The 27,000-nt window shown below is 42.8% G+C and overlaps 1 protein-coding gene across 6 annotated transcripts in view; it reads right to left on the bottom strand.

Annotated features, from left to right (window-relative positions):
• The window catches only part of LOC123763554 (inter-alpha-trypsin inhibitor heavy chain H4), a 247,292-nt gene that overhangs the window by 34,542 nt on the left and 185,750 nt on the right, over positions 1-27,000 (bottom strand). For 3 of the 6 annotated variants that reach the window (XM_069304535.1, XM_069304531.1, XM_069304536.1), the window contains exons 4-9: positions 15,197-15,275; positions 13,736-13,898; positions 9,456-9,598; positions 7,773-7,889; positions 5,653-5,841; positions 269-388 (exon numbers count right to left, since the gene is read on the bottom strand). In XM_069304535.1, the coding sequence (XP_069160636.1) occupies positions 269-388; positions 5,653-5,841; positions 7,773-7,889; positions 9,456-9,598; positions 13,736-13,898; positions 15,197-15,275 (811 nt within the window). Of the gene's footprint in view, positions 1-268; positions 389-5,652; positions 5,842-7,772; positions 7,890-9,455; positions 9,599-10,976; positions 11,268-13,735; positions 13,899-15,196; positions 15,276-27,000 lie in introns of those variants that run through there. The other 3 variants (XM_069304533.1, XM_069304534.1, XM_069304537.1) reach the window with 3 other exon arrangements.

Raw genomic sequence — 27,000 nt, 5'->3', positions numbered from 1 at the left:
AACATCCGATATCAAATATAATATTTGGCCAATTTTCAAAAAGCCAAGACAGTGCTGCTTAGTGTCATCTCAATTATGACAATTAATGAATATTTAAAAACTATGGGGGACTAAAATGTAAATTTTGTGGTGCAAAAGTGTGTCGTATTACAATGACAAAGACAACACAGTCATCCCAAAGGCTCAAGAAGAAGCTTTAAAATCATCTTCTTTGCTAGTGATAAGGCATAATGTAATGGTCGTCTCCTGGGCCTGTGAAGGGTGTTACCGGTGGCAAAGATAAGCCCGGCTTGCGTCCAATACTCCTGCCTTTGACTGTACACGCTTGAAGATAATTATGGTGTGGGAAATGTATCCGAGGGGGAAGCCGATGTCGAGAAAGTGCCATCTGAGGGAGGAAGGGAAAAAGCAGCTTAGGCAGAAGCCCTGTTATGAGCTCTTCTCCCGCTACAATGGAGCTGCTCTCTTAAGTTCATTCAACATTTCTTTTGTACAGTGCTTGAAATGGAATGCATATTCATTACTCTCCCAAAGGTAATTTTTAATGAAGAGGATTTTTAATGAAGCGATGGTGCAAACATATCACGTACCAAAATCAACGTTCAAACATCAATTGACACTCACTTCTACACACAGTTCTAATGAAGTGTCGAATTCTCCATTTGTAAAACACATTTTTTGGGTGTTTTTGCTTTAAACCACAATATGGACCACCTTTAATAAACACCTAATTACTTGGCCCTTCAGTACAGGCAACTCAGTAATAATATATATAATTGGAAAAAGTCATAACTGGCATTACAACACAAAGAGGCATTTTCGTATTAACATAATACTGTACCAGACACTGAATTCAAATGATAGAAAAGAGCATGACTTGAAAAAATGTGTGTTCCAATACTTATTTAAAAACAACTTTCATTAGGAGATTTCAACATTACAGTATTATCATAACTATAAAGATTTTATAATAAATTTCATTAATTAAGTACTGTACTGTAAAACCAGTTGCATGCACAGTAAAAATGAGTTTGCTATTAGGAATTGCAGATGGAAGACACATTCATAGAGTAACTTGTATGCCGACACTACTGAATAATAGCTTCTTAACTGTTATATATATGCCCAATGTCAAATGACGTGTAAGGGTTTTTCAAGGTCAAAATGACTTAGGTCAAATGAAGATTTTACCTATGAGTATTGGGTTCTAATCCTAAATGCGTATATTCTCCCCCATGAGAATAATTCTCCCCCATGAAAGGGAGAATTAGTGATGAATTAACATTGCCCAAAGTCACATTAACTGACAAGAAAATGACGGCAGTAATCAGAGGGAATGTATCAAACTGGAAAAGTGTTACCAGTGGAGTGACACAGGGCTCAGTTCTAGCACCAGTAATGTTCACTGTCTATATAAACCATCTTCCAGAAGAAATATGGAATTATATGAACATGTTTGCTGATAATGCCAAGCTACTATGAAAGATTTGGATAATTGTCATGCCCTTAAAGAAGACCTGAACAAAATAAGTGTATGGATCAACACTTGGCAAGTGGAATTTCATTTGAATAAAACCAGCATTGAATGTAATGAAATACCATTTTCTGGGTAAGCCCCAGAGGCTCCCTGAAGCTATCTGAACTGATATGTGCTATATTAGTTTGGGGTCATCAGTCACAGGAGTTCTTATGCCTCCTGGGAACCACAAGCCAGAACCTGGTCCCCTCAGAAAGGCGCAGGGAGCAATGATCTATGAACAATTTATATTTGAAGTACAGTATGTCATAATTGGCATCGACCGGGGAAGGACCCAGAAAGGTAGGCGAATCAAAACAGATCACTCTCTGGATAATCTGTGCAGTCTACATCCAAAAAAGATCAAAATAACTCCCCCCTAGAAAGAAACCCAACAAACAACCTTTCATGCGACTAGCACTTCCGCTCATTAGTGTAAACCCCCCTTCCTTCCCGTAATGGGAGGGGGGAGGGGGAGCCAGCAGTCCATCACTCCAGTTCTTGAACAGATGTGCTGGCGGTCATTTCGGTCATCTTTGTCCTCAAGTTCCTGTTATGGATTTTGCCCTGTTTGGCTGTACCAGCAGTGTGTGTTAGTGTTGGCCAGGTGTCTTCTTCTATGCTGAGCAGCATGCGCCTAGGGTGATCTTCCCTAGGTGCTCTGTAAGTACTAGTACTGCCCTTGAGTTTCAGGGGCCTTTTTTCCTGGGGAGCTCTGGAATCACTCCCCGCTAGAGGACTTCATCGCTTGAGGTTGTCTTCGCTCTTGATGTATGTCGGCGGGTCTTGGTCTTTCCATCTTGTCCCAAGTGAGGGAAGTGTTAACGGCTGGGTGTGGGCGTACTACAGCACACCCAGCCTGCCGTAATACAACGTGGTTGCCAATGCTTCTCTCTGGCTGCCAGTTTGCTTGTTGTGTTTCTTCAGGGGTTTTTAGTTTCCCTTTCTTTTGTTCTTGCCTTTTGTTGACAGTGGAGGTATGCCTAGCCTCTTATGCTAGCCTAGGTGGTGTTGGTGGTCCTCCTCTGTTGCCCCTAAGGGTTCACAGCTGCTGCTGGTAGTCAAGTTTGCCTGCTACTAGACAGGGATTCTACCAGCTTAGCTGTCCCCAGTGCCTGGGCTTCCCATAGGGCTAATTTACCCTACGGGCCCTGGAAACCCCCTGTGGGCTTGGTGGTACCACGGATACTTCTTCAGAGTACACTCTCACCTTGTGCGAAGTTGAAGGTTGCTCGTTGCCCTTGCCTCAGGGTGACAATCAACCATACTGCCTCTGTCATGCTGCCTGTTATGTCAGCGACACCTATGACCTGGAGTCTTGTGGGACTTGTTCCTCGCTTGTGCTTCAATTTACTTATTCCTTGTCTGTTGTTCTCAGGAATCAGGCAGTGGCTGTATTGCATGCTTAATTCATTTTCTTGCAATGTGCTAGGTTGGTTGCCTGATTGGAGGTCACGGAGCTGCCCCACTTGGATTTTAGGGATCAGGATTTGGGGGCATTGGTTGCTTCAACTTTGTTCCTTCTGCGCCTCTGCTTCACTCTCGGGTGGGCATGGTTTGCCCTGCTCCTCCCCCCCCCCCTTCCCTGCTACTGGCTCGTGAATTTCTGAGGGTTTCTGAGTCGGGGCGGGGTTAAGCTCAGGACGAGGCTCGGGTGGCTTCAGGGGCTGCCCCTCCCAATTTGGGTGCGGAGATGGTTGAGCCTGATTTTCCAGCCGAGGCTTCTGGGTCGACCCAACTGACATCCTTTTCTGAAGCTTTTCCCCTGGACTTTTGCCTATTCTTCAGGGGTGGTAGATGTGAAAGAAGGGTTCTGTCCCGGGACCTGTGTCGGGGATTCTCGGGGCTCGGGGTGAGTCCACTTGGAGTGCTTGACCTCCCAGATGCACGTTTTAGATGACTATGCCATGACACGGTAAAATAATTGCAATCTGGGGTACTATTTATTGCACCCTCAAAGATTCTCAAGTTTCAGTGGAAGCCTCTGCAATCCTCGAGGGTGCAGTAATACCCCAGGTTGAAATTCTTTTACCATGTCGTGGCCTGGTCGTCTAGAGCGTGCATCTGGGAATACCCAGCGCATAGGTTCGAATCATTATCACGGCTCCCATGGATTTTCTCAACAATAATATACTAATAATAATAATAGTGTGTTGGGTATGCCCAAATGGGTAAATAAATGTTACCCTTTCACTACCAATGTCTATATCTATATAGGATCTTTGACACCTTGTTTCCTCTGGAACCTTCACCCTATTTTGGTGTGGGTGTACCTGTCCTCAGGTGTTCATAACACATGAACTAAGACTTAAAATAAAAAAAAATGAGAATTGCCTCAGCAAGCACATAGACAGAGGAGCATTTGGGAAAAAATTGGGGGTGACAGTCAAGCACAAGTAATTATAGAGGCAAACGATGCAAACAAAAAACAAAAATCAATGTTTTGCTTTTATATACATAGCTGGCAATCTGTCGCAACATTACTTATGTAAATACAGTATTCAAATTCATGTATTTTAAAACTGAAGTCAGCAGTATAGAAAACCATATACAGGATAGTAAACCTACTTCTTAAAATGATCTTCAGTTCTGTGATGTTGAGAAAAGTGATATACTCGTGGTAGAATACACAACAGTCAACCAAAAGGAATGTACCTTTGGTGACAAAGAATGTAACACAATGTACCCCTTCTTAAATGTTGCCAAGAAGTATGTTAAAAATATACCCTTTTCAATTAATAATCTATCATGTAAGAGGTAAAACAATGTACAGTACTGTACTTTTTCTTGTAAGCTGCCAAGAAAGATATTGTACTGTGTTTTGTCTTGAATACTGTCAAGAAAGGCATTTGGCAATGTGCTCTTTACTGTCGGCTGACTAGAAAGACACAATGGACTCTCATTCAAATGAAATGTGGTGTAAAGGAAAGCTGGATGCATCAGGTGGTGTCTATTCTGGTTGTATGATCATTGTATTTGATTGCAACTGAAAATCTTATGATAGAGCAAGTCTATATAATCACTGGATCAGAATTAGATGCCTAAAAAAACCTAAGAGAAAACAATGAAAATATATACACATTTACACATTTGTTTTAACAAAAGTCATAAATGTTAAATAGCAAAGGAAGTACTTATATTTGATAATGACCAGACCACACACTAGAAGGTGAAGGGACGACGACGTTTCGATCCGTCCTGGACCATTCTCAAGTCGATTGTCACAATCGACTTGAGAATGGTCCAGGACGGACTGAAACGTCGCCGTCCCTTCACCTTCTAGTGTGTGGTCTGGTCAACATACTTTAGCCACGTTATTGTGACTTATATTTGGTCACGACACAATTCAGGTTACAGAGGATAGGGGGGTGTGGTATGAATTTGTCCATTCGAGCAGGAGTACACTGTATTGCACATTGTGTCCTTTCATGTAAGCTGATAGATCAGGATGACAACAAAGCTTAATGCCTCAAGTCTTAACAAGAAGAAGCACTGTCCCAAGCTAATATGTACTCGGTAACAATTTTTAGAGTACATAGATGAATCCCATCCAGCAGTGATATATAATTTTGATAAATATCAGTATCCACTTAAGTTACAAGAAAAATTATACTGGAAGGAATGTGGTTATTCTCTTATACTGTACTCTAAATGTACTGCACATATTTCTGTCTTCTTTTAATTTATACATTTTTCTGCTATACCTTTTCTGCAATACTTTCTGCCGTTCCTTGAAAATTTAAATATATACTGTACGTATATCTAAAATAATACATATATCTTATGTATATCTTTATATACGTATAAAAAGTACGTATATTTTTAATTCATACAACTGAATCATATAATTTTTACAAGTAGTCAGATTGGAAGAGAATCACTGCTAAAAGGGTGTTTGCATGCGGTAGAGAATGTTGGAAAATATACAAAAACCACTCAACGAAGGTAAAAGCATTTTGAAGCTTATCTTTTGAAGTTTAACTGTTTGAGGTTAGAGGGATAATTAACACTGAGGACCCTGTCAGGAAAATAACTTCACTCTATTAAATACAAATTCAAAGTTTCAAGATGCTATACACCCTCAGCACTATTGTCCAACACACACACAACTATATGTAAAGATCCAATAAACAAACCTTAAGGCCTTCATCAATGTTTGTTCCTCCACGAGCTTCAAGATTATTGATATATTTCTTGGCTTTCCTCACAGCTGTACCAGTATAGCGCATTGTTCCAAGTTTGTGAGTGTAAGTGGAAAAGCTGATAATGTTAAAGGTGTCTCCAGCATTAAGATCAGTCAGGATATGTCGTAGAGCATCCTTAACCTGAAATGAACTTATATTATGGCACTAATCTGTTATACATATTTCAGAATTTTCATGATCAGTTACAAATACCTGTACATACAGTAACTGTAATTAATGCATTGTCATATTCTGCATTCAACTGAATTAGAGCCAACTTGTTTTATCTACAAATCTAACCAAGACTTCAACATACTGTATTTGCATTATATTATCAGCTCTAAGGCTAATTCAATGAGGTCAATGCCTTCCTTTCTTCCTCTCACATTTCAGTATGTTCCTGTACCATCATCTGATCCTCATAAACAACTTCAGTACAAGAATATGTTAAAGCAGGCAACATCCAGTTCTGCACAAGGAGAGTTAATGTAGACTGCTTTTACTTGAGGCATAAACCAAGATCATTTACCTGAATTTATCTGAGGGCCATCATCTGTAGTGACCTCAGCAGAGACAGGAAGCCAACAGCTTGTCAAAGGTCCCCACTTACTCCCGAGGATTTTTCTCGAGCTGAATTTTAAAATGAAGTACAGTACAGTATTGTCTAAACATTCACGGCTTTGGCAGGTAGGCGATTCCATGGGTTTTATTACCCAATTGGTGAAAAACATCTATTTTCTGTACAACATCGTGGTTTGTTGAGTCTGAAGCTGCTGTTCGTTGTATGCATTACATTTTAACTTTTAGAAAAGTAACCTGGATTAATAGCTTACAATTTATTCAGTATTTTAAAGGTCTCTGGGAGGTTAGCCCTGTCGTATCTTGTTTGTAGAAATGTTAATCAAGAGACTTTTAATTGTTCCTGGTATGAGAGCTGGAAGTTCTGAAATGATGTTTGTCACTTTGCGTTGAACTTTCTCCAAAGCTGACATGTCTTTTTGAAGGTGAGGTCTCTGTGCTCGGATACAATAGTCCAGATGGGGGCATATCACAGACTTGTACAGCTCAATTTTTTTTGTGAAGTCAAAGGTTCTTTTGATTATTCCTCTGGTTTGGTTAGTTAATTTTCACTGCAGCTCCCACTTCATCATCTTGTAAAGTCTCTTCCCCAATTAATCTGCTAAGTTTTTCCTGTTGCACTTAAAAATTGTGTGCATTCAAAAGTTGATAGTGATATCTAGATATCATCATTATGCAAAGGTATACATACATAATTACATATTTATATATGAAACCTAATTTTATCTTACCCTTTTTGATTTTACAATGATCTTGTTCACTTAACAAAAAATTGTCACTGTGAGCATACTGTATTTTACATCTATTAGTCCAACAATCTTTGGATATAGGAAGAGAGTATACACCCAAGACAGACAGACACGTGTATTTATTTTTGAGTGTGATTTAAATGCCATTTTAAATGCTTAGTAAAATACTGGTTTGCTTCAGTGGCTGTATAGTAATTTATATGATTATTTTCCAATTCTGATCAAGCTCATACACGAGTAAATCTGAACGGTCATATCATTTATTTATAACGAGAAATATACTACAGATACTGTGAGTAATAATAATAGTTATCTTGAGGTTATCTTGAGATGGTTTCGGGGCTTTAGTGTCCCCGCGGCCCGGTCCTCGACCAGGCCTCCGCCCCCAGGAAGCAGCCCGTGACAGCTGACTAACACCCAGGTACCTATTTTACTGCTAGGTAACAGGGGCATGGGGTGAAAGAAACTCTGCCCATTGTTTCTCGCCGGTGCCCGGGATCGAACCCGGGACCACAGGATCACAAGTCCAGCGTGCTGTCCACTCGGCCGACCGGCTCTGTTAGTACACTAACAGCAATACTATTTTAGTCTAAACCAATAATTACATTAATCTTCTAATAATACCATCTTACATACACCATCACTTACATTTTTTCCACATCATGAAGGCTTCTAATGCATTCCTTATAACTAAGGTTATAATATGACACACATTACATTCAGTTACAGACCAAATTGTCTCACCTGCGCTAATTTTAATCCTTCCATAGATCCTGAAACATCAATCAAGAAAGTAATATGTTTGGGCGTGTACTGTAGATCAATTGGTGCAAAGAAATGCACAAAATATCCATCTTCAACCTGAAAATAAAAATTACAATTACTAGTTATAAAAATATTACAAATAGGTAATGCATTTAGAAGATTTACATGTTTGTTTCACAGAGGCCCTTTGGTTATAATACTTTTCTCCAGCTAGCATCTAGCTATTTCTACAAGAATGAGAAAACCTTGTTGTTTGCTGCTGCTGCTGCTGTTGTTGTTTTAAATTCAGCAACTTGTAACAAAAAGTTCCAAGTAGCACAGGCTATGGTGAGCCCATAGTGGACTTACCTGGCACAGGAGCGGAGCTGAATGTGGTCTCTCTGCGACCGCTCTGGATGGAGAAAACCTGACATGATGATGATCACTGTTACCAATTAGTGAACATATATACTAGTAATTATCTTTTATTGATAATAAACTTAAACACATCATAATAACCATCTCAGTTTTAACCTAAAATGTAGTACAAACAATTATCACAGCAAATTCTTGTGCTATTAGCGTCAAAGGACAGTACTTAGTCTCTTGTTTAACCCAAAACAAAACCCTATGTCGAATCTGCAGGCATTAGACTTGCCTGAAATACTAAGCATACTGAAAGTTTCATAAACACATTTTTCACACGTTACCTACAGTTTAGATATGTCAAAGCATCAAATATGTCCTGTTTTTAATTAATAAATAAAAAAATAAGGTATACAGTACCTTCTTTATTAATACTGACATATGAATCCCTATTATACTTATTTTTAAGTCCAGAAAATACAATTCAAATATAAAAAAACATTAAAAACAAGCTCAGTAATTTAAGAATATATAGAGAACGACAAGTACAAGAGTTAGACGGTAACCACATTAAAGTTGGCATGTCAAATTACATAAAAAAATGTGTGTGCTCATGAAACCAAAAATATTACTGAATCACTATAGGGATTGCCACATATTACAGCAAAATGCCTATCCAGTAACATCTTACTTCAATCTTTAATATTTTTCTCAAATTAACTTACTTAATTTAAATCAATTTTTTGGGGGGACAAGGAAGCCTGTGTGTGTACATATATAATTTAGGCTAATATCCAGGTCCCCCTCCAAGGTCGAACTACTAACTCCCCAGGATGAAACCCAAACAACGGTTGCCTAACTACTGGGTACCCTATTTACTGCTGGGTGAACAAAGGCATTAGGAAAAAAAGTAATTTTCCCTACTAATTCTGTCCCCACCAAGGAATCGAACCCGGGATCCACAATTGCAATTCCAAAACTTAGTCAACTGTTACAGAGCGCAATACTATACACAAAACAGGTTTTGTAAATTATATAAACATTACTTCAGTGCTTAACAGAAAACGTGACATGTTTTATATTAATTATATTCATTGTATCACCTTACTCTGGTCTTGACCTGTATAATTACAAATATCAAACTAATTAAGCATTTTGAAATTTTCCCTAATTTTAACAGGTCAAAAAGTTCAAATAAAACCAAAACATAATATAAACTTATTACAAACTTGTATACAGTAATATGTTTATATAATATATATATATATTATATAAAAATATTACTCACAGCCTAATAAAGCTGTCAAGTCTTGTTACCTGAACATCACCAGCATCCAGAGCTCTTTCTACATCATAATGGACCACAAGCTGGCCGTGGATTACCCCACTGATTGGCATTGTTTCTGGTTCTGGATCAAACTGTAGTCGAGCAGTTTTGCCTCCTTCTCTCCATTCAGACACTAGTAAATGATACGTATTATTAGAATTATTTCATGTAACTTTAAGGTACATATTCAATAGCATAGTGTAGTAGTAATGTATACTATTAATGCAATTATGCAGTACTAATAGGATGTCACTAATCCTATTACAGTATAACCTTTGACTTGTTTAATTATAATTTAAAATATTTACAATACATTTTATTTTTTGTTTTTTTAGAGATATGTACAAGAGTTGTTACATTCTTGTACAGCCACTAGTACGAGTAGCGTTTTGGGCAGGTCCCTGGAATACGACCCCCACGAAGAATCGTTGCTACAACCAAGTACTCATTTTACTCTTGAGTTAAACAGAGATTACAGTTAAGGATTTGCGCCCAGTAAGTCCTCCCCGGCCAGGATACGAACCCATGACAAAGCACTCGCGGAACGCCAGGCGAGTGTCTTACCACTACACCACGGAGACTGGTGATGCATTATCGGAAAGTACATGTACTACAATATACTGTACATAACTTATAAAATTATAAATAAAATTATTCCAGATTAGGGTTGTTATCTCAGAAGGGTTACTTGATTTAGTTTTAAATGAGAAGATTATATCATTAATATCCAAGGAATTAAAATTCGTTGGGGATAGGTACAGAAGCTCGGGATAGCTACTGGGGAGGTAGTCACTTACACATATTTGGGATGCTGGGATCTCATGACAAGGGATGGGCCAATGGCTGGAGAAGAAACTACTGAATTTAGTAGCCGTGTCAGCCAAACAACTGAAGCACGACTGCCCTTTTAATACTCAAAACCCAAACGGGTTTTGAGAAGGAGCCAGCTGCCCACCACACCCCTTGGGCACACCATGAACCTTGACCACTACCTAAGACAATGTGAATATCTAAGAGACATTAGGTAATATGTGTAGCATAATAAACCCCACATTGAGTTAGGAAAACACTGTAAAATACAGATTCTGTTCTTAAAAAAGATTCTACTAATTTGCACCTGCAAGAAAACATATAGTGTATTTTAGGGGGTTGGCAAATGCTAATCTTCTTTGATAAGCTGTTCACTTGAGACAGTTAGGCAAGTTCCACCTGTGTCTGGGTACAAGTGACAGGATGAACAACCCAGCGGGTTTTCTTCCTATTGGGGAGTGTTGTGCATGCTGCTCTGGCGGTGTGTCCACTCGCAGGATGAGTGGCGCTGCCCAATAAACTCGCCCCACAAGGAGAATTTTTTATCCCGGACAAGAACTCCCGGCCCTGAAGAACCAGCAAGGGGAAAAAATATATAATAATAATAATAATAATTTATTTAGGAACAGTACGTACATAGTTGCAGCGTTACAGTACAAACATTCTGTTAGATTTAAAGATAGAGGTAGTACATACAATACCTAAAGCCACTAGTACGCATAGCGTTTCGGGCATTAACACTTTCGAGCATCAGTGGGGACCCTTCCATTAACTTTCGGACAAATATTAACTTCCCTGTGATCCCCGGTTATTAGGGCGCCCGGCGTCATTAAGCGAGATGTTGAAGAGGAATGTCGGGCAGCAGTAGCGTGACTCAATGGGCAATAAGTGCGTCCTGTTGGACTGCGGGCTCATGTGGATAAGGTGACCAGACATCCACTAGACGCCAAGGTTTAACCAGGTGTCAGGATAAACACCATCTAGTCTACTGTTTACGAGTTTGTAGTGTTCGGGCTGGTCGGTTGTTTCCCATCAACCCCTCTGCCATTTTCTATAATCACTGTCGTGTTGTAGTAATCCTTTCAGTTCGTTTATTATTTATTTAGTTATATAAAAGAAGGTATGTTGGGTTGTGAGAGTACATAACATTTGTGTTCTTACATTCTTGCAAAGCCACTAACGCGCAAAGCGTTTCGGGAAGGTCTTTAACAGAGAAAAGTGGGAGTAATTAAAAGGTACATTGTAACAGATTTGGATTTCAACATAATACCTACAATTAAAGACACTATAAACATATGTATGGTTAAGGACAGAAAGACTGGAGAGGTCGATGTTGACATCTAGCTGAAGGTGCTCCAGAAACAACGAACCAGCTAATTAGATTCCATTCCTGGAGCACCAAGGGATCACACACAGCCACAAGGTCTCCTGAAATAGCAGCAGCAACTTAACTGGAGGAAAGATAAATTTATTCCCACTTAATATGATGTAACAAAGACCATCCACCACAGACGTAAAGCAAATGGCGAAAATGAGCCACAGAACAGGATGTCTAAGTTGCCCTATGCATGAAACGAGAATAACTGAAGAGGGGCGAATATATCAGTTGCACATAAGCCCCCTCATAGGACAAAAGCTCCGTCTCGTACCACAAGAAGCCCAGCGAACCATAGAGGAATCAGGACATACCCCAAAAAATATCCACGAAAGTTTACAAGGAAAGGGAAACCTCACAAAACTGACTGTTCTACCAGGAAGATGGTCTTTGCCAATTGCCATTATGTACCATCAGAATACCAAATACAAAGAATGCAGAACCAGGGGGGCACACAGACCTAGGGCAGGTCACCCTACCTTGAGGCTACCTTGAGGCTACCTTGAGGTGCTTCCGGGGCTTAGTGTCCCCGCGGCCCGGTCGTCGACCAGGCCTCCTGGTTGCTGGACTGATCAACCAGGCTGTTAGACGCGGCTGCTCGCAGCCTGACGTATGAGTCACAGCCTGGTTGATCAGGTATCCTTTGGAGGTGCTTATCCAGTTCTCTCTTGAACACTGTGAGGGGTTTGCCAGTTATGCCCCTTATGTGTAGTGGAAGCGTGTTGAACAGTCTCGGGCCTCTGATGTTGATAGAGTTCTCTCTCAGAGTACCTGTTGCACCTCTGCTTTTCAACGGGTGTATTCTGCACATCCTGCCATGTCTTCTGGTCTCATGTGGTGTTATTTCTGTGTGCAGGTTTGGGACCAGCCCCTCAATTATTTTCCACGTGTAAATTATTATGTATCTCTCCCGTATTTATTATGTATCTCTATTATGTACCCTGCAGGTACATTGTCCCTGACCCCAGGGCTCAAAGAGAAGGTTTGGTGGCAAAGGCAACAGAGCACCCGTAAGCGAGCGCTAAATCAAAACACGCCGTGTGCACTCCATGTGCCAAATACGCGACAATTGGGAACAGAGAACGTCTGAAAGCAGCACAAAGGAATGAGGAATTCACCGGACGTAACGAGTGTGTAACAATAACAATTACCTAGGCCCTGGACTAGAGAACATGAAGTAGGTCTGTAACCAGTGCATTTGGCACCCATAGGATGTCCTGCTGGTTCGTCAGTCTTCCTCTCTCTCTCTCTCTCTCTCTCTCTCTCTCTCTCTCTCTCTCTCTCTCTCTCTCTCTCTCTCTCTCTCTCTCTCTCTCTCTCTCTCTCTCTCTCTCTCTCGCTCGCTCGCTCGCTCGCTCTCTCTCTCGCTCGCTCTCTCTCTCTCTCTCTCTCTCTCTCTCTCTCTCTCTCTCTCTCTCTCTCTCTCTCTCTCTCTCTCTCTCTCTCTCTCTCTCTCTCTCTCTCTCTCTCTTTACACCCTTTTCTCCCCTCTTTTTACCCCAACTCTCTCTATTCCTCTCGGCCCCCTTCCCTCAGTATCCCCACTCTCCTCCCTTTCTATTTCTCCCAGAAAATATTACTAAGCAGTGCTGAAACAATTCTATGCGTCTCACAGAAAATGTATCATAAAGCCACGAAAAACTCTATTGAAATACACCAAATATTTCACACTTGACTCCATGAAAATCACATTGTGTGTGGGGGGGGGGGGGGAGAATGGGTGATTCTCTATAAATGCTAATGTTTCTAAACGTAGTTAACCTATGTTACTACCTCAACCAGACTATGTCCGTCCTGAACCCCTGACCATGTACCTTGTAAAGTTGGGTGAGACTAGCCCCAAGCATCTGCCCTCCAGCCTTGGACAAAGAGACAATCTCTCTTACGACAGAGATAATTACAAATATTAACTGTATTACTAACTTTAAATAATGTTACTGTATTTAATTTCTCAAAGCATTCAACTTAGGCCGAGCCCAACTGGCCTATGTCCGTCCCATACTCCACACCATTCCCCCTGCAAAATTGGGTTAATATTACTGTAAATTGCAGTACGTGTTAAAGACTTCATCAGCAAGTACTCACCAGCATCTCTGAAGTCCGTGCCTCCCGGTACTTTCTTAACGCTGAGGATGGTGATGTCTCGAGTCTCATGGATGGTGACATCAACCACCAGGTCCCGTACAGGGTATCCTGGGTGTACGTTGATCTTGTGCGAGTACTCCCCTAACCTTCGCTCTAGTAATTCCTGAGGAAACACAGTAATCTTATTTAAGAAATTTACATAAAATATTAACACATATATATATATATATATATATATATATATATATATATATATATATATATATATATATATATATATATATATATCACAATCATTCAATATATTACTGAACATTCTGAGTGATAAACATATATAAAAGTATGTTATTGTAATGCTTATCCACATTCCCGCCTCATAGAACGCAAGAATGAAAATATAGTTAAGAAAGCCCTTTCTTCTTATCATATTGGCTACTGTAGTATTAAAATGTTAACCAAATAATAAACTCCAATAGATGCAGCTTTTCAAAACACAATGGCTCGAATTTTAGTAATATATCTGCACTTTCAAGCTCAACAAGCCACAGTGTAGGACTGAGAACAGGAGATGTTCCTTCACCCTCTGGGTTATAACCCCATGGAACCGCCTACCCGTCGAAGCCGTAGATACCAAAACTCTGCTGAACTTTAAAATCTAACTTGAAAAAAATCATCAGGACAATTAGGGGAGGGGACCTTTAACAAGCCGCCGGCTTCCTGTCCTCGTCGCGGCCACTAGAATGCTAGTGGCCCCTCAGGTAAATTCGGGTAAATTTTAAGTGTGATGATTCAGTGGCAACAGGCTACGCTAGTGGCCATAGGAAGTGTATAGCGTCAGCTTGCGCACAACCGCCTTCTCTTGCATACATCAGCCGCCTGCCACAGTCCAGGAGGATCACGGCCCACAACACCATCGGATCAAGGGGATCAAGAGCCCCAGTGTTCTAGATGAGTCGCATTCAGGCGCACGCCTGGCTTGGCGCTCCCCGTGGCGCCAAGCGGGTTTCCCAGCATGTGGCACGGACCTTAGAGTCAAAGGATGGCCATATCCTCTGTGTGTGTGTGTGTGTGTGTGTGTGTGTGTGTGTGTCTAACTACAGCGCCCATGCTAAGTTTGTTTTTAACATGGGAGGTTTTCAACGTAAACAAACAGGCAGAATGAGGAGTAACAAGAACATGTGGAGGCTCACTGGGCTGTGGGTCATGCCTCTGACTGCAATCGGCGGCGTCCAACAGCCTGGTTGATCAGACTATCAGCCGAGCTAGTCAGAGACCGGGCTGCGGGGAAGACATGGATTCCCGGAACTAAGTTGTAGATAAAGCGGGCATCAGAGGCTTGCCTAACTGTACACTTACCTTGTAGGTAAGGTGGAAATTATTGGGTAGACTCACCTAACTGGTGAGGTAGGAATTGGGTAGCCTTACCTTGTAGGTGAGGTAGAAGTGGGTAGTAGAACCTACCTCATAGGTAAGGTAGAAAATGATCTCGTCTTGCTCAGCTACCGTCACGTCTACCCGGAACTTGGACGTCTCTCTCTCCCTGTAGGAGTGAAGATGAGCATCTTGTTATGGGTAGTACTCTGTCTCTCTCTCTCTCTCTCTCTCTCTCTCTCTCTCTCTCTCTCTCTCTCTCTCTCTCTCTCTCTCTCTCTCTCTCTCTCTCTCTCTCTCTCTCTCTCTCTCTCTCCCTCTCTCTCTCTCTCTCTCTCTCTCTCTCTCTCTCTCTCTCTCTCTGTCTCTCTCTCTCTCTCTCTCTCTCTCTCTCTCTCTCTCTCTCTCTCTCTCTCTCTCTCTCTCTCTCTCTCTCTCTCTCTCTCTCTCTCTCTTCTCTCTCTCTCTCTCTCTCTCTCTCTCTCTCTCTCTCTCTCTCTCTCTCTCTCTCTCTCTCTCTCTCTCTCTCTCTCTCTCTCTCCCTGCGTATATGTGTCTGTGTGTCTACTCACCTAGTTGAGCTTGCGGGGGGGGGGGTTGAGCTTTGGCTCTTTGGTCCCGCCTCTGTGTGTGTTTGTGCGCGTATCAGTTCTGCATTTACACTTAGCTAAGCATATTGAAGGGCTGCTCGCGTACGGTACAAATGGAACGACACAAAGATGGTCTGAAATCCCAAAATGGTCTTCAGGACTAAACTGGAAATTTGGGGGTAATTTTTTTTAATAAACCGGACTTACGTTGGCTAATCAGGAACCCGGTCGTCTCTGGTGTCCAACGCGTTGGGTTCGAACCGGGAAAAACGGGGCCAGGCGTTTGAGGGCATAGATGAGCCAAGAGACACTAGGCGATGCATAGATCCACACACAGACCCATCCTGAGTGGTAGTGGACCCCCATACCCATCCTGTGAGTGGTAGTGGACCCCCATACCCATCCTGTGAGTGGTAGTGGACACCCATACCCATCCTGTGAGTGGTAGTGGACACCCATACCCATCCTGTGAGTGGTAGTGGACCCCCCATACCCATCCTGTGAGTGGTAGTGGACATCCCATACCCATCCTGTGAGTGGTAGTGGACCTCCATACCCATCTTGTGAGTGGTAGTGGACACCCATACCCATCCTGTGAGTGGTAGTGGACACCCATACCCATCCTGTGAGTGGTAGTGGACCCCCCATACCCATCCTGTGAGTGGTAGTGGACATCCCATACCCATCCTGTGAGTGGTAGTGGACCTCCATACCCATCTTGTGAGTGGTAGTGGACCCCCCATACCCATCCTGTGAGTGGTAGTGGACATCCCATACCCATCCTGTGAGTGGTAGTGGACCTCCATACCCATCTTGTGAGTGGTAGTGGACACCCATACCCATCCTGTGAGTGGTAGTGGACACCCATACCCATCCTGTGAGTGGTAGTGGACCCCCCATACCCATCCTGTGAGTGGTAGTGGACATCCCATACCCATCCTGTGAGTGGTAGTGGACCCCCCATACCCATCCTGTGAGTGGTAGTGGACATCCCATACCCATCCTGTGAGTGGTAGTGGACATCCCATACCCATCCTGTGAGTGGTAGTGGACCCTCCATACCCATTCAGATCATTATTCTAATTCTACTTATCTGTTTAAAATATCTAGAACTCTTATTCAAGTCCATGACCCAGACGAAATATGTCTGGGAACATGTTACTTTGATCTTGCTTGAAAGCTTCTCTCTCTCACTGTGACTCACTGTCTTCTATTCTTCAGGTACTCTCTCTTACTCTTAGTTCAGTTTCTTCCCAGTTGACTTAGTGTCTCCAACTTTTACTCTAGCCTTTGGTGAGGAACTGAGAGAGAGGAGAGGTGAAGAGAAGGTGATTTATTTTTGCTTGGAATTTTTCACTGGATCTTTTAGATATTTTCCCTAGACACTAGGAATTTTTTACTAGACCTTTTAGATATTTTCACTAGACACTAGGAATTTTTCACTAGATCTTTTAGATATTTTCCCTAGACACTAGGAATTTTTTACTAGACCTTTTAGATATTTTCAATAGACACAAGGAATTTTTCACTAGATCTTTTAGATATTTTCACTAGACACTAGAAATCTTTCACTAGATCTTTTAGATATATTCCCTAGACACTAGGAATTTTTTACTAGACCTTTTAGATATTTTCACTAGACACTAGGAATTTTTCACTAGATCTTTTAGATATTTTCAATAGACACTAGGAATTTTTCATTAGACCTTGGATGTTTTAGATTTTTTTGGTTGGATACTGATGCTGGCGTTTAGAATTTTTTTTATTGGCCCCCCAAAAAAAAACCACATTTCCTAAAAGTTCACAAATACTCATATAATTACGTTAATAACAGAGATACAATATTTTCCGCCGGTGTTATTGGTGTGTAAAACTGAACCTGATTACAAGTAACTTTAGTTGGAAACATAATTTTATAACGTGATTATAAACCCTTGTTAGGGTTAATTTTGTTGGGTGATTGAAAGTATTTTGATGTGCAATTTGCAGGTTTTAAATGACAATTAGTAGTTTTTTTTTTATTGGAGGGGTTACCTTGAGGTGATTTCGGGGCTTAGCTACCCCGCGGCCCGGTCGTCGACCAAGGGGGTGGGGGGTTGATAAAGGAACCAATTTTTCGAACTGACTCCATTTGACCTGAAACCCTTAACCAGCAGGTCTGAAACTACCTCTGGTGAGAGTCTAAATGGAAATGAACAATTTGGACGAAAATATTCAAAATTATGCACTAAACATAGACAAATAAGAGGCCCTGGGGATCGATCAAGACTGCGGGCCATGACCTCTTGCATGAATAACCGGGGTAAATACTGCCCCCAAAAAATAAAAAATTTTGTCATAATTCTGTTTTTCTTTTTGATCTTGCAGCCTTAGTCAGCCTGGCTCAAAAACTGTCTGTGGTGAAATTTTAAATGAAATTGAAATTTTGAACGCAAAAAGTAAAAAAAAAAAAAATCAGAACCTGTAACTCAGAAATAAGGGCAAACGTGGCCTTATTTCACGCTTGAAATAAGGGCACATTTACAACACTCTCCAAGTTCTTAGAGTGTGTTGTAAATGGAGATTTTTTGGCATTTTACCCAAAGTGGGTACAAAAATTATTTTTTAAAATACGATGGATATTTAAAAATATTATGCATAAGTGCAATTTTGCTTAGCGTAATTTATGGTGATTGCACGAATCTGAAGTTTTCAATATAGTCATTTTATTAGGAAATTAGACCATAAGGCAAAAAATGGAGATTTTTTTAGCATTTTACCCAAACTGACCTGCAGTTTGAAGAAGCAAGAAAACATACATATATACACACACTATTAATTCGTATTTCACACGTATATCTCCTTTAAAAATCTACATATATATATATATATATATATATATATATATATATATATATATATATATATATATATATATATATATATATATATATATATATATATATATATATATATATATATATATATATATATATATATATATATATATATATATATATATATATATATATATATATATATATATATATATATATATATATATATATATATATATATATATATATATCAGGCATAAAAGCCTCCAGAAAAGTACTTTCAATACGAAAATTAACTACAAAAACGAACCAAAGAGAAATACAATTAGCTGTAGTGAATGTTTAATCAACAGCTTCGTTCAACATTATAATTAACCTGATTAGCCTTGGGGCCAGATTCACGAAGCAGTTACGCAAGTACTTACGAACGTGTACATCTTTCCTCAATCTTTGACGGCTTTGGTTACATTTATTAAACAGTTTACAAGCATGAAAACTTGCCAATCAACTGTTGTTATTGTTATAAACAGCCTCCTGGTGCTTCGGAGCTCATTATAACTGTTTAATAATTGTTAAACAAAGCCGCCAAAGAATGAGAAAACATGTACAGGTTCGTAAGTGCTTGCGTAACTGCTTCGTGAATCTGGCTCCTGGAATATCAATGAAAGGTTAAATGAAATTAACAGTTAACATGGTCTGAATACATGTTTGTACCATTAGTACAAACTGTGACGGCGTCCCATTGAGAAAAGGGGGGGAGGGGGAGGAGTCCCCATAGATCAATGGGGAGCGTGAATGGGTTATCTCCTTAAAGTAATTGTACTAGAAAGTTGTGTCGGTATTTTCCCATTTCCCCTTAAATAATAGGCGATTGGGAAGGGGGGGGGGGGTTGTTTAGTATTCCCAGACACCCCATCCGGGTGTCGGGATATCAATGGCCGGTCTCTAGCTACTGGGCCCCCGCCTCGCTATAACTCACGTGACGAGTCACTATCAGCATATAATGTGATATCGAGTTTACCTCCACTCCTTCCTCGATATACTAAGGTATATCCTTCAAGGGGGGGGAATGCATAGTTTACAGTTTACACCAAGGTATCCTTTAAAAGGATATAGTATACCAAACTCTTCCTCCCTCCCTCCCACTCTCTCTCTCAACCCTACCCCCCCTTCTAACTAACCATTCACAACCCCCCTACCCCCCCCTTATAACAACCACACCACCTGACCCTTAACAACACCCCTAACCCTTCACAAGCCACGAAGAGAAGCCTCCCCCTTGTCTGACCTAACCTAACCGCATTTCCAATAATTAAAACAGAGCATATAAAGGTTTTCTCAGAACTTGAAGAAGGAAGGAAGGAAGGAAGGAATGAAGGAAGGAATGAAGGAAGGACTGAATGAAGGAAGGAAGGAAGGAAGGAAGGAAGGAAGGAAGGAAGGAAGGAAGGAAGGAAGGAAGGAAGGAAGGAAGGAATGAAGGAAGGAATGAAGGAAGGAAGGAATGAAGGAAGGAATGAAGGAAGGAATGAAGGAAGGAAGGAAGGAAGGAATGAAGGAAGGAATGAAGGAAGGATGAAGGCAGGAGCGGGGCACCAAAAAAGGATTGGTCGTAACGGCAACGCCATCCTCGTCTCTCCTCAATATTAACCCTTAAGGTAATATGCCCGTCTGGAGAACGTTTTGACCTGATTGCACTGTCTTCAAACAACCATTTCTCCCCCTCCCCCCCCCCCCCAAGGTCACATTTGGCGGTGGGTATGATGGTTATTATTGCGTGTGTGTGTGTGTGTGTGTGTGTGTGTGTGTGTGTCTGTGTGTGTGCGTGTGTGTGTGGTGTGTGTGTGTGTGTGCGTGTGTGTGTGTGTGTGTGTGTGCGTGTGTGTGTGTGTGTGTGTACTCACCTAATTGTACTCACCTAATTGTGCTTGCGGGGGTTGAGCTCTGGCTCTTTGGTCCCGCCTCTCAACCGTCAATCAACTGGTGTACAGATTCCTGAGCCTATTGGGCTCTATCATATCTACATTTGAAACTGTGTATGGAGTCAGCCTCCACCACATCACTTCCTAATGCGTTCCATTTACTAACTACTCTGACACTGAAAAAGTTCTTTCTAACGTCTCTGTGGCTCATTTGGGTACTCAGCTTCCACCTGTGTCCCTTTGTTCGCGTCCCACCAGTGTTGAATAGTTCATCCTTGTTTACCCGGTCGATTCCCTTGAGGATTTTGTAGGTTGTGATCATGTCCCCCCTTACTCTTCTGTCTTCCAGTGTCGTAAGGTGCATTTCCCGCAGCCTTTCCTCATAACTCATGCCTCTTAGTTCTGGGACTAGTCTAGTAGCATACCTTTGGACTTTTTCCAGCTTCGTCTTGTGCTTGACAAGGTACGGGCTCCATGCTGGGGCCGCATACTCCAGGATTGGTCTTACATATGTGGTGTACAAGATTCTGAATGATTCCTTACACAGGTTCCTGAACGCCGTTCTGATGTTAGCCAGCCTCGCATATGCCGCAGACGTTATTCTCTTTATGTGGGCTTCAGGAGACAGGTTTGGTGTGATATCAACTCCTAGATCTTTCTCTCTGTCTGTTTCATTAAGTACTTCATCTCCTATTCTGTATCCTGGGCCTGGCCTCCTGTTTCCACTGCCTAGTTTCATTACTTTGCATTTACTCGGGTTGAACTTCAACAGCCATTTGTTGGACCATTCACTCAGTCTATCCAGGTCATCTTGCAGCCTCCTACTATCATCCTCTGTTTCAATCCTCCTCATAATTTTTGCATCGTCGGCAAACATTGAGAGGAACGAATCTATACCTGTATAGACGAATCTGTGTGTGTGTGTGTGTGTGTGTGTGTGTGTGTGTGTGTGTGTGTGTGTGTGTGTGTGTGTGTGTGTGTGTGTGTGTGTGTGCGTGTGTGCGCGCGCGCGTGTGTGTGTGTGTGTGTGTGTGTGTGTGTGTGTGTGTGTGTGTGTGTGTGTGTGTGTGTGTGTGTGTGACTAACGACTATGTCAACTAAAGATCCTGTCGGCCATTCGTAGTTTGAGGCACCGAACAGAGGGCAAGGGGGGGGGGGGGGCGGGAGTGGGGTTGGGGTGGGGTGGGGGGGGGAGGGGGTCAACTAGTGCCACTAAACAAAGTAGTCGAGAACATAGATCAGCACCAACAGTTCGGTTGACCAAAAACCTAAGGCTCAACCCACATCAAGATGAGCTAAATCTAGGCTATGTATGCTCTTTCATCAAAAGCTAAACTCACCATCAACAGCTTAACTCACCGTCAACAGCTAAACTCACCATCAACAGCTAAACTCACCATCAACAGCTAAACTCACCGTCAACAGCTAAACTCACCGTCAACAGCTAAACTCACCATCAACAGCTTAACTCACCATCAACAGCTAAACTCACCATCAACAGCTAAACTCACCTTCAACAGCTAAACTCACCATCAACAGCTAAACTCACCATCAACAGCTAAACTCACCTTCAACAGCTAAACTCACCATCAACAGCTAAACTCACCATCAACAGCTAAACTCACCATCAACAGCTAAACTCACCATCAACAGCTAAACTCACCGTCAACAGCTAAACTCACCATCAACAGCTAAACTCACCATCAACAGCTTAACTCACCATCAACAGCTAAACTCACCATCAACAGCTTAACTCACCATCAACAGCTTAACTCACCATCAACAGCTTAACTCACCATCAACAGCTTAATTCACCGTCAACAGCTAAACTCACCGTCAACAGCTAAACTCACCGTCAACAGCTAAACTCACCGTCAACAGCTAAACTCACCATCAACAGCTAAACTCACCATCAACAGCTTAACTCACCATCAACAGCTTAACTCACCATCAACAGCTTAACTCACCATCAACAGCTTAATTCACCGTCAACAGCTAAACTCACCGTCAACAGCTAAACTCACCGTCAACAGCTAAACTCACCATCAACAGCTTAACTCACCATCAACAGCTTAACTCACCATCAACAGCTAAACTCACCATCAACAGCTAAACTCACCTTCAACAGCTAAACTCACCATCAACAGCTTAACTCACCATCAACAGCTTAACTCACCATCAACAGCTAAACTCACCATCAACAGCTAAACTCACCTTCAACAGCTAAACTCACCATCAACAGCTAAACTCACCATCAACAGCTAAACTCACCTTCAACAGCTAAACTCACCATCAACAGCTAAACTCACCATCAACAGCTAAACTCACCATCAACAGCTAAACTCACCATCTACAGCTTAACTCACCATCAACAGCTTAATTCACCGTCAACAGCTAAACTCACCGTCAACAGCTAAACTCACCGTCAACAGCTAAACTCACCATCAACAGCTTAACTCACCATCAACAGCTAAACTCACCATCAACAGCTAAACTCACCATCAACAGCTAAACTCACCGTCAACAGCTAAACTCACCATCAACAGCTAAACTCACCATCAATAGCTAAACTCACCATCAACAGCTAAACTCACCATCAACAGCTAAACTCACCATCAACAGCTAAACTCACCATCAACAGCTAAACTCACCATCAACAGCTAAACTCACCATCAACAGCTAAACTCACCGTCAACAGCTAAACTCACCATCAACAGCTAAACTCACCATCAACAGCTTAACTCACCATCAACAGCTTAACTCACCATCAACAGCTTAATTCAACGTTAACAGCTAAACTCACCGTCAACAGCTAAACTCACCGTCAACAGCTAAACTCACCATCAACAGTTTAACTCACCATCAACAGCTAAACTCACCATCAACAGCTAAACTCACCATCAACAGCTAAACTCACCGTCAACAGCTAAACTCACCATCAACAGCTAAACTCACCATCAACAGCTAAACTCACCGTCAACAGCTAAACTCACCATCAACAGCTAAACTCACCATCAACAGCTAAACTCACCATCAACAGCTAAACTCACCATCAACAGCTTAACTCACCATCAACAGCTTAACTCACCATCAACAGCTAAACTCACCATCAACAGCTAAACTCACCATCAACAGCTAAACTCACCGTCAACAGCTTAACTCACCATCAACAGCTTAACTCACCATCAACAGCTAAACTCACCATCAACAGCTAAACTCACCATCAACAGCTAAACTCACCGTCAACAGCTAAACTCACCATCAACAGCTAAACACACCAACAACTTTAAATTGTCTAACATGCCTAAGAACAAATAATTTCAAGACAAAAAGGAATTTTTAACGTCAAGAACATGGCAATTTACTTCCACAAGGTGATTGAGACTGACAACAACAGTTGGATTAATCAGGCCTGTGTTTCCCTGTGTGCCGCAAGTGACCCACGGGGGTACGGACTTGATAAGAAGGAACGGGGTATCGAACCCTGGCCCTCGTGAAAGGCTGGGAGAGGCAAGATCTTTGTTGACTCATCATATAGTTCAGGCTGACACACTTATGTAGTGGCACTCATGGGGAGACACTCATGGGGGAGACACTCATGGGGAGACACTCATGGGGGAGACACTCATGGGGGAGACACTCATGGGGGAGACACTCATGGGGGAGACACTCATGGGGGAGACACTCATGGGGGAGACACTCATGGGGAGACACTCATGGGGGAGACACTCATGGGGAGACACTCATGGGGGAGACACTCATGGGGGAGACACTCATGGGGGAGACACTCATGGGGGAGACACTCATGGGGAGACACTCATGGGGGAGACACTCATGGGGGAGACACTCATGGGGGAGACACTCATGGGGGAGACACTCATGGGGGAGACACTCATGGGGAGACACTCATGGGGGAGACACTCATGGGGAGACACTCATGGGGGAGACACTCATGGGGAGACACTCATGGGGGAGACACTCATGGGGAGACACTCATGGGGGAGACACTCATGGGGGAGACACTCATGGGGAGACACTCATGGGGGAGACACTCATGGGGGAGACACTCATGGGGGAGACACTCATGGGGAGACACTCATGGAGTGGCACTCGAAGTCCATGTTGAAGAATGTTTCTTGGAGACCTTAACAAACTCCAGGAGTGGACGAACAAATGGTTGCTAGAGTTCAATCCCAATAAATGTAAGGTAATGAAGACAGGGGGAAGGGAGAAAGAAAACCAGAGAGTTTCTACACCATCAATGGAAGGGGCAACTATAGGAATCGGAGATTTTGGAGTGGATATAATTCCAACAGTATCAACTAAGGCACACATACGCAGATCTAGAAATCTGGAAGACAAATGCTGATGGCATGTCAAACAAAGCAGATGAAGGAACTGACAACTCAAACCCCAGATGTAAATAACTAATAAGATGTCACAATAAAAAGAACTGGAGTAATTGTTTATTATTATTTCTTACGACACCTCATCTCTCTCTCTCTCACAATCACCTTTTCACTAAACTCACTATAAATACATTCCTCTCACTCTCTACCCAAAATACGTTCCCATTGAAGTCCGTCACACCACTATCACAGTTCTCTCTCACCATTCTCTCTCACCATTCTCTCTCACCATTCTCTCTCACCACTCCCTCACCACCTCTCCAGGGCTTCAAGCTTCCGCACAATATCTTCAAATACCTGCCACACACACCTGCCTACTTTCTCAAGCTCCAGACACCTCTTTCTCGCTTGTACATTAGAGGCTCCACACCCTGGGCCACACTACACCAGAGGCTCCACACCCTGGACCCCACTGCACACCCTGGGCCACACTGCACACCCTGGGCCACACTGCACACCCTGGGCCACACTGCACACCCTGGGCCACACTCCACACCCTGGGCCACACTGCACACCCTGGGCCACACTGCACACCCTGGGCCACACTGCACACCCTGGGCCACACTGCACACCCTGGGCCACACTGCACACCCTGGGCCACACTCCACACCCTGGGCCACACTGCACACCCTGGGCCACACTGCACACCCTGGGCCACACTGCACACCCTGGGCCACACTGCACACCCTGGGCCACACTGCACACCCTGGGCCACACTGCACACCCTGGGCCACACTGCACACCCTGGGCCACACTCCACACCCTGGGCCACACTGCACACCCTGGGCCACACTCCACACCCTGGGCCACACTGCACACCCTGGGCCACACTCCACACCCTGGGCCACACTCCACACCCTGGTTTACGCACCTTGAGCCATACTTGGGCCACACAGACTAGTGCCTACAGAGGCGTGTAGTGGCGTGTGTGTGTGTGTGAGAGGCGTGTAGTGGCGTGTGTGTGTGTGTGAGAGGCGTGTAGTGGCGTGTGTGTGCGAGAGAGGCGTGTAGTGGCGTGTGTGTGTGTGTGAGGCGTGTAGTGGCGTGTATGTGCGAGAGAGGCGTGTAGTGGCGTGTGTGTGCGAGAGAGGCGTGTAGTGGCGTGTGTGTGCGAGAGAGGCGTGTAGTGGCGTGTGTGTGCGAGAGAGGCGTGTAGTGGCGTGTGTGTGCGAGAGAGGCGTGTAGTGGCGTGTGTGTGTGAAAGAGGCGTGTAGTGGCGTGTGTGTGTGAAAGAGGCGTGTAGTGGCGTGTGTGTGTGAAAGAGGCGTGTGCATGGCGGTAGCGATAAAGGGGAACAATGCAGGCAGCGCAGGAGAGAGAGAGAGAGAGAGAGAGAGAGAGAGAGAGAGAGAGAGAGGGAGAGAGAGAGAGGGAAAGAGAGAGGCAGGGGGGGGGGGGGGGTGGAGGTAGCCCCATAATAGCCGCGCCTGGACCAATATAGCTCCAGTCTACACCCACACCACCTCCTCTCTCACACTATATTACCTCACACTTCCTATATATAGTACGCCAGTCCCGTCTCTAAGGACACACTTGTGTATGTGTGTGCTGTTTAGCATCATGGAGAGATGGGAGAGGTGAGAGGTGCTCTCTCTCTCTCTCTCTCTCTCTCTCTCTCTCTCTCTCTCTCTCTCTCTCTCTCTCTCTCTCTCTCTCTCTCTCTCTCTCTCTCTCCTTTCCACAGCAGGACATCCAAACTAATATGTCAAACTTTCACATCCTCTCACAATCGCAATCAACATCAAAGTCCTTATAACACTACAGATATACGCTTTTCAAAAATAAAAAACAAAATATCTGCAACTTTGAGTAAAAACCTTTGAAGAAGAGGCGACTCAGAGAACTTCCTAGAAGTACGACTTTTGCAAATTCCTATTTCTCATCGGCACTAAAGGTATTCGCTTAATATTTCTCACGCGAACGCATAACCCCACAAATCCAGACACACAAATTCAATAAAATATTAAATAAAAGGCGTAAAACAGCACTAACAAGACTTGGCTATGGAGAAAAATGGAGCTGGAAAAGATGTCGTCATAGATACTGAGGGAGTGGACTGACAACCTAAGCGAGCCTCTTGCAAGAAAACGCAAAATTTCACTGGGATCGAGGCGGCTTGTAAAATACCACGAAGGGAATGGAAACACATTTTCTTGA

This window comes from Procambarus clarkii, chromosome 52, assembly GCF_040958095.1.
Source record: "Procambarus clarkii isolate CNS0578487 chromosome 52, FALCON_Pclarkii_2.0, whole genome shotgun sequence".
Classification (NCBI taxonomy): Eukaryota; Metazoa; Arthropoda; class Malacostraca; order Decapoda; family Cambaridae; genus Procambarus; species Procambarus clarkii.
The sequence above is the reverse complement of the archived record's forward strand: the minus strand, read 5'-3'. Positions and strand labels throughout refer to the sequence as shown.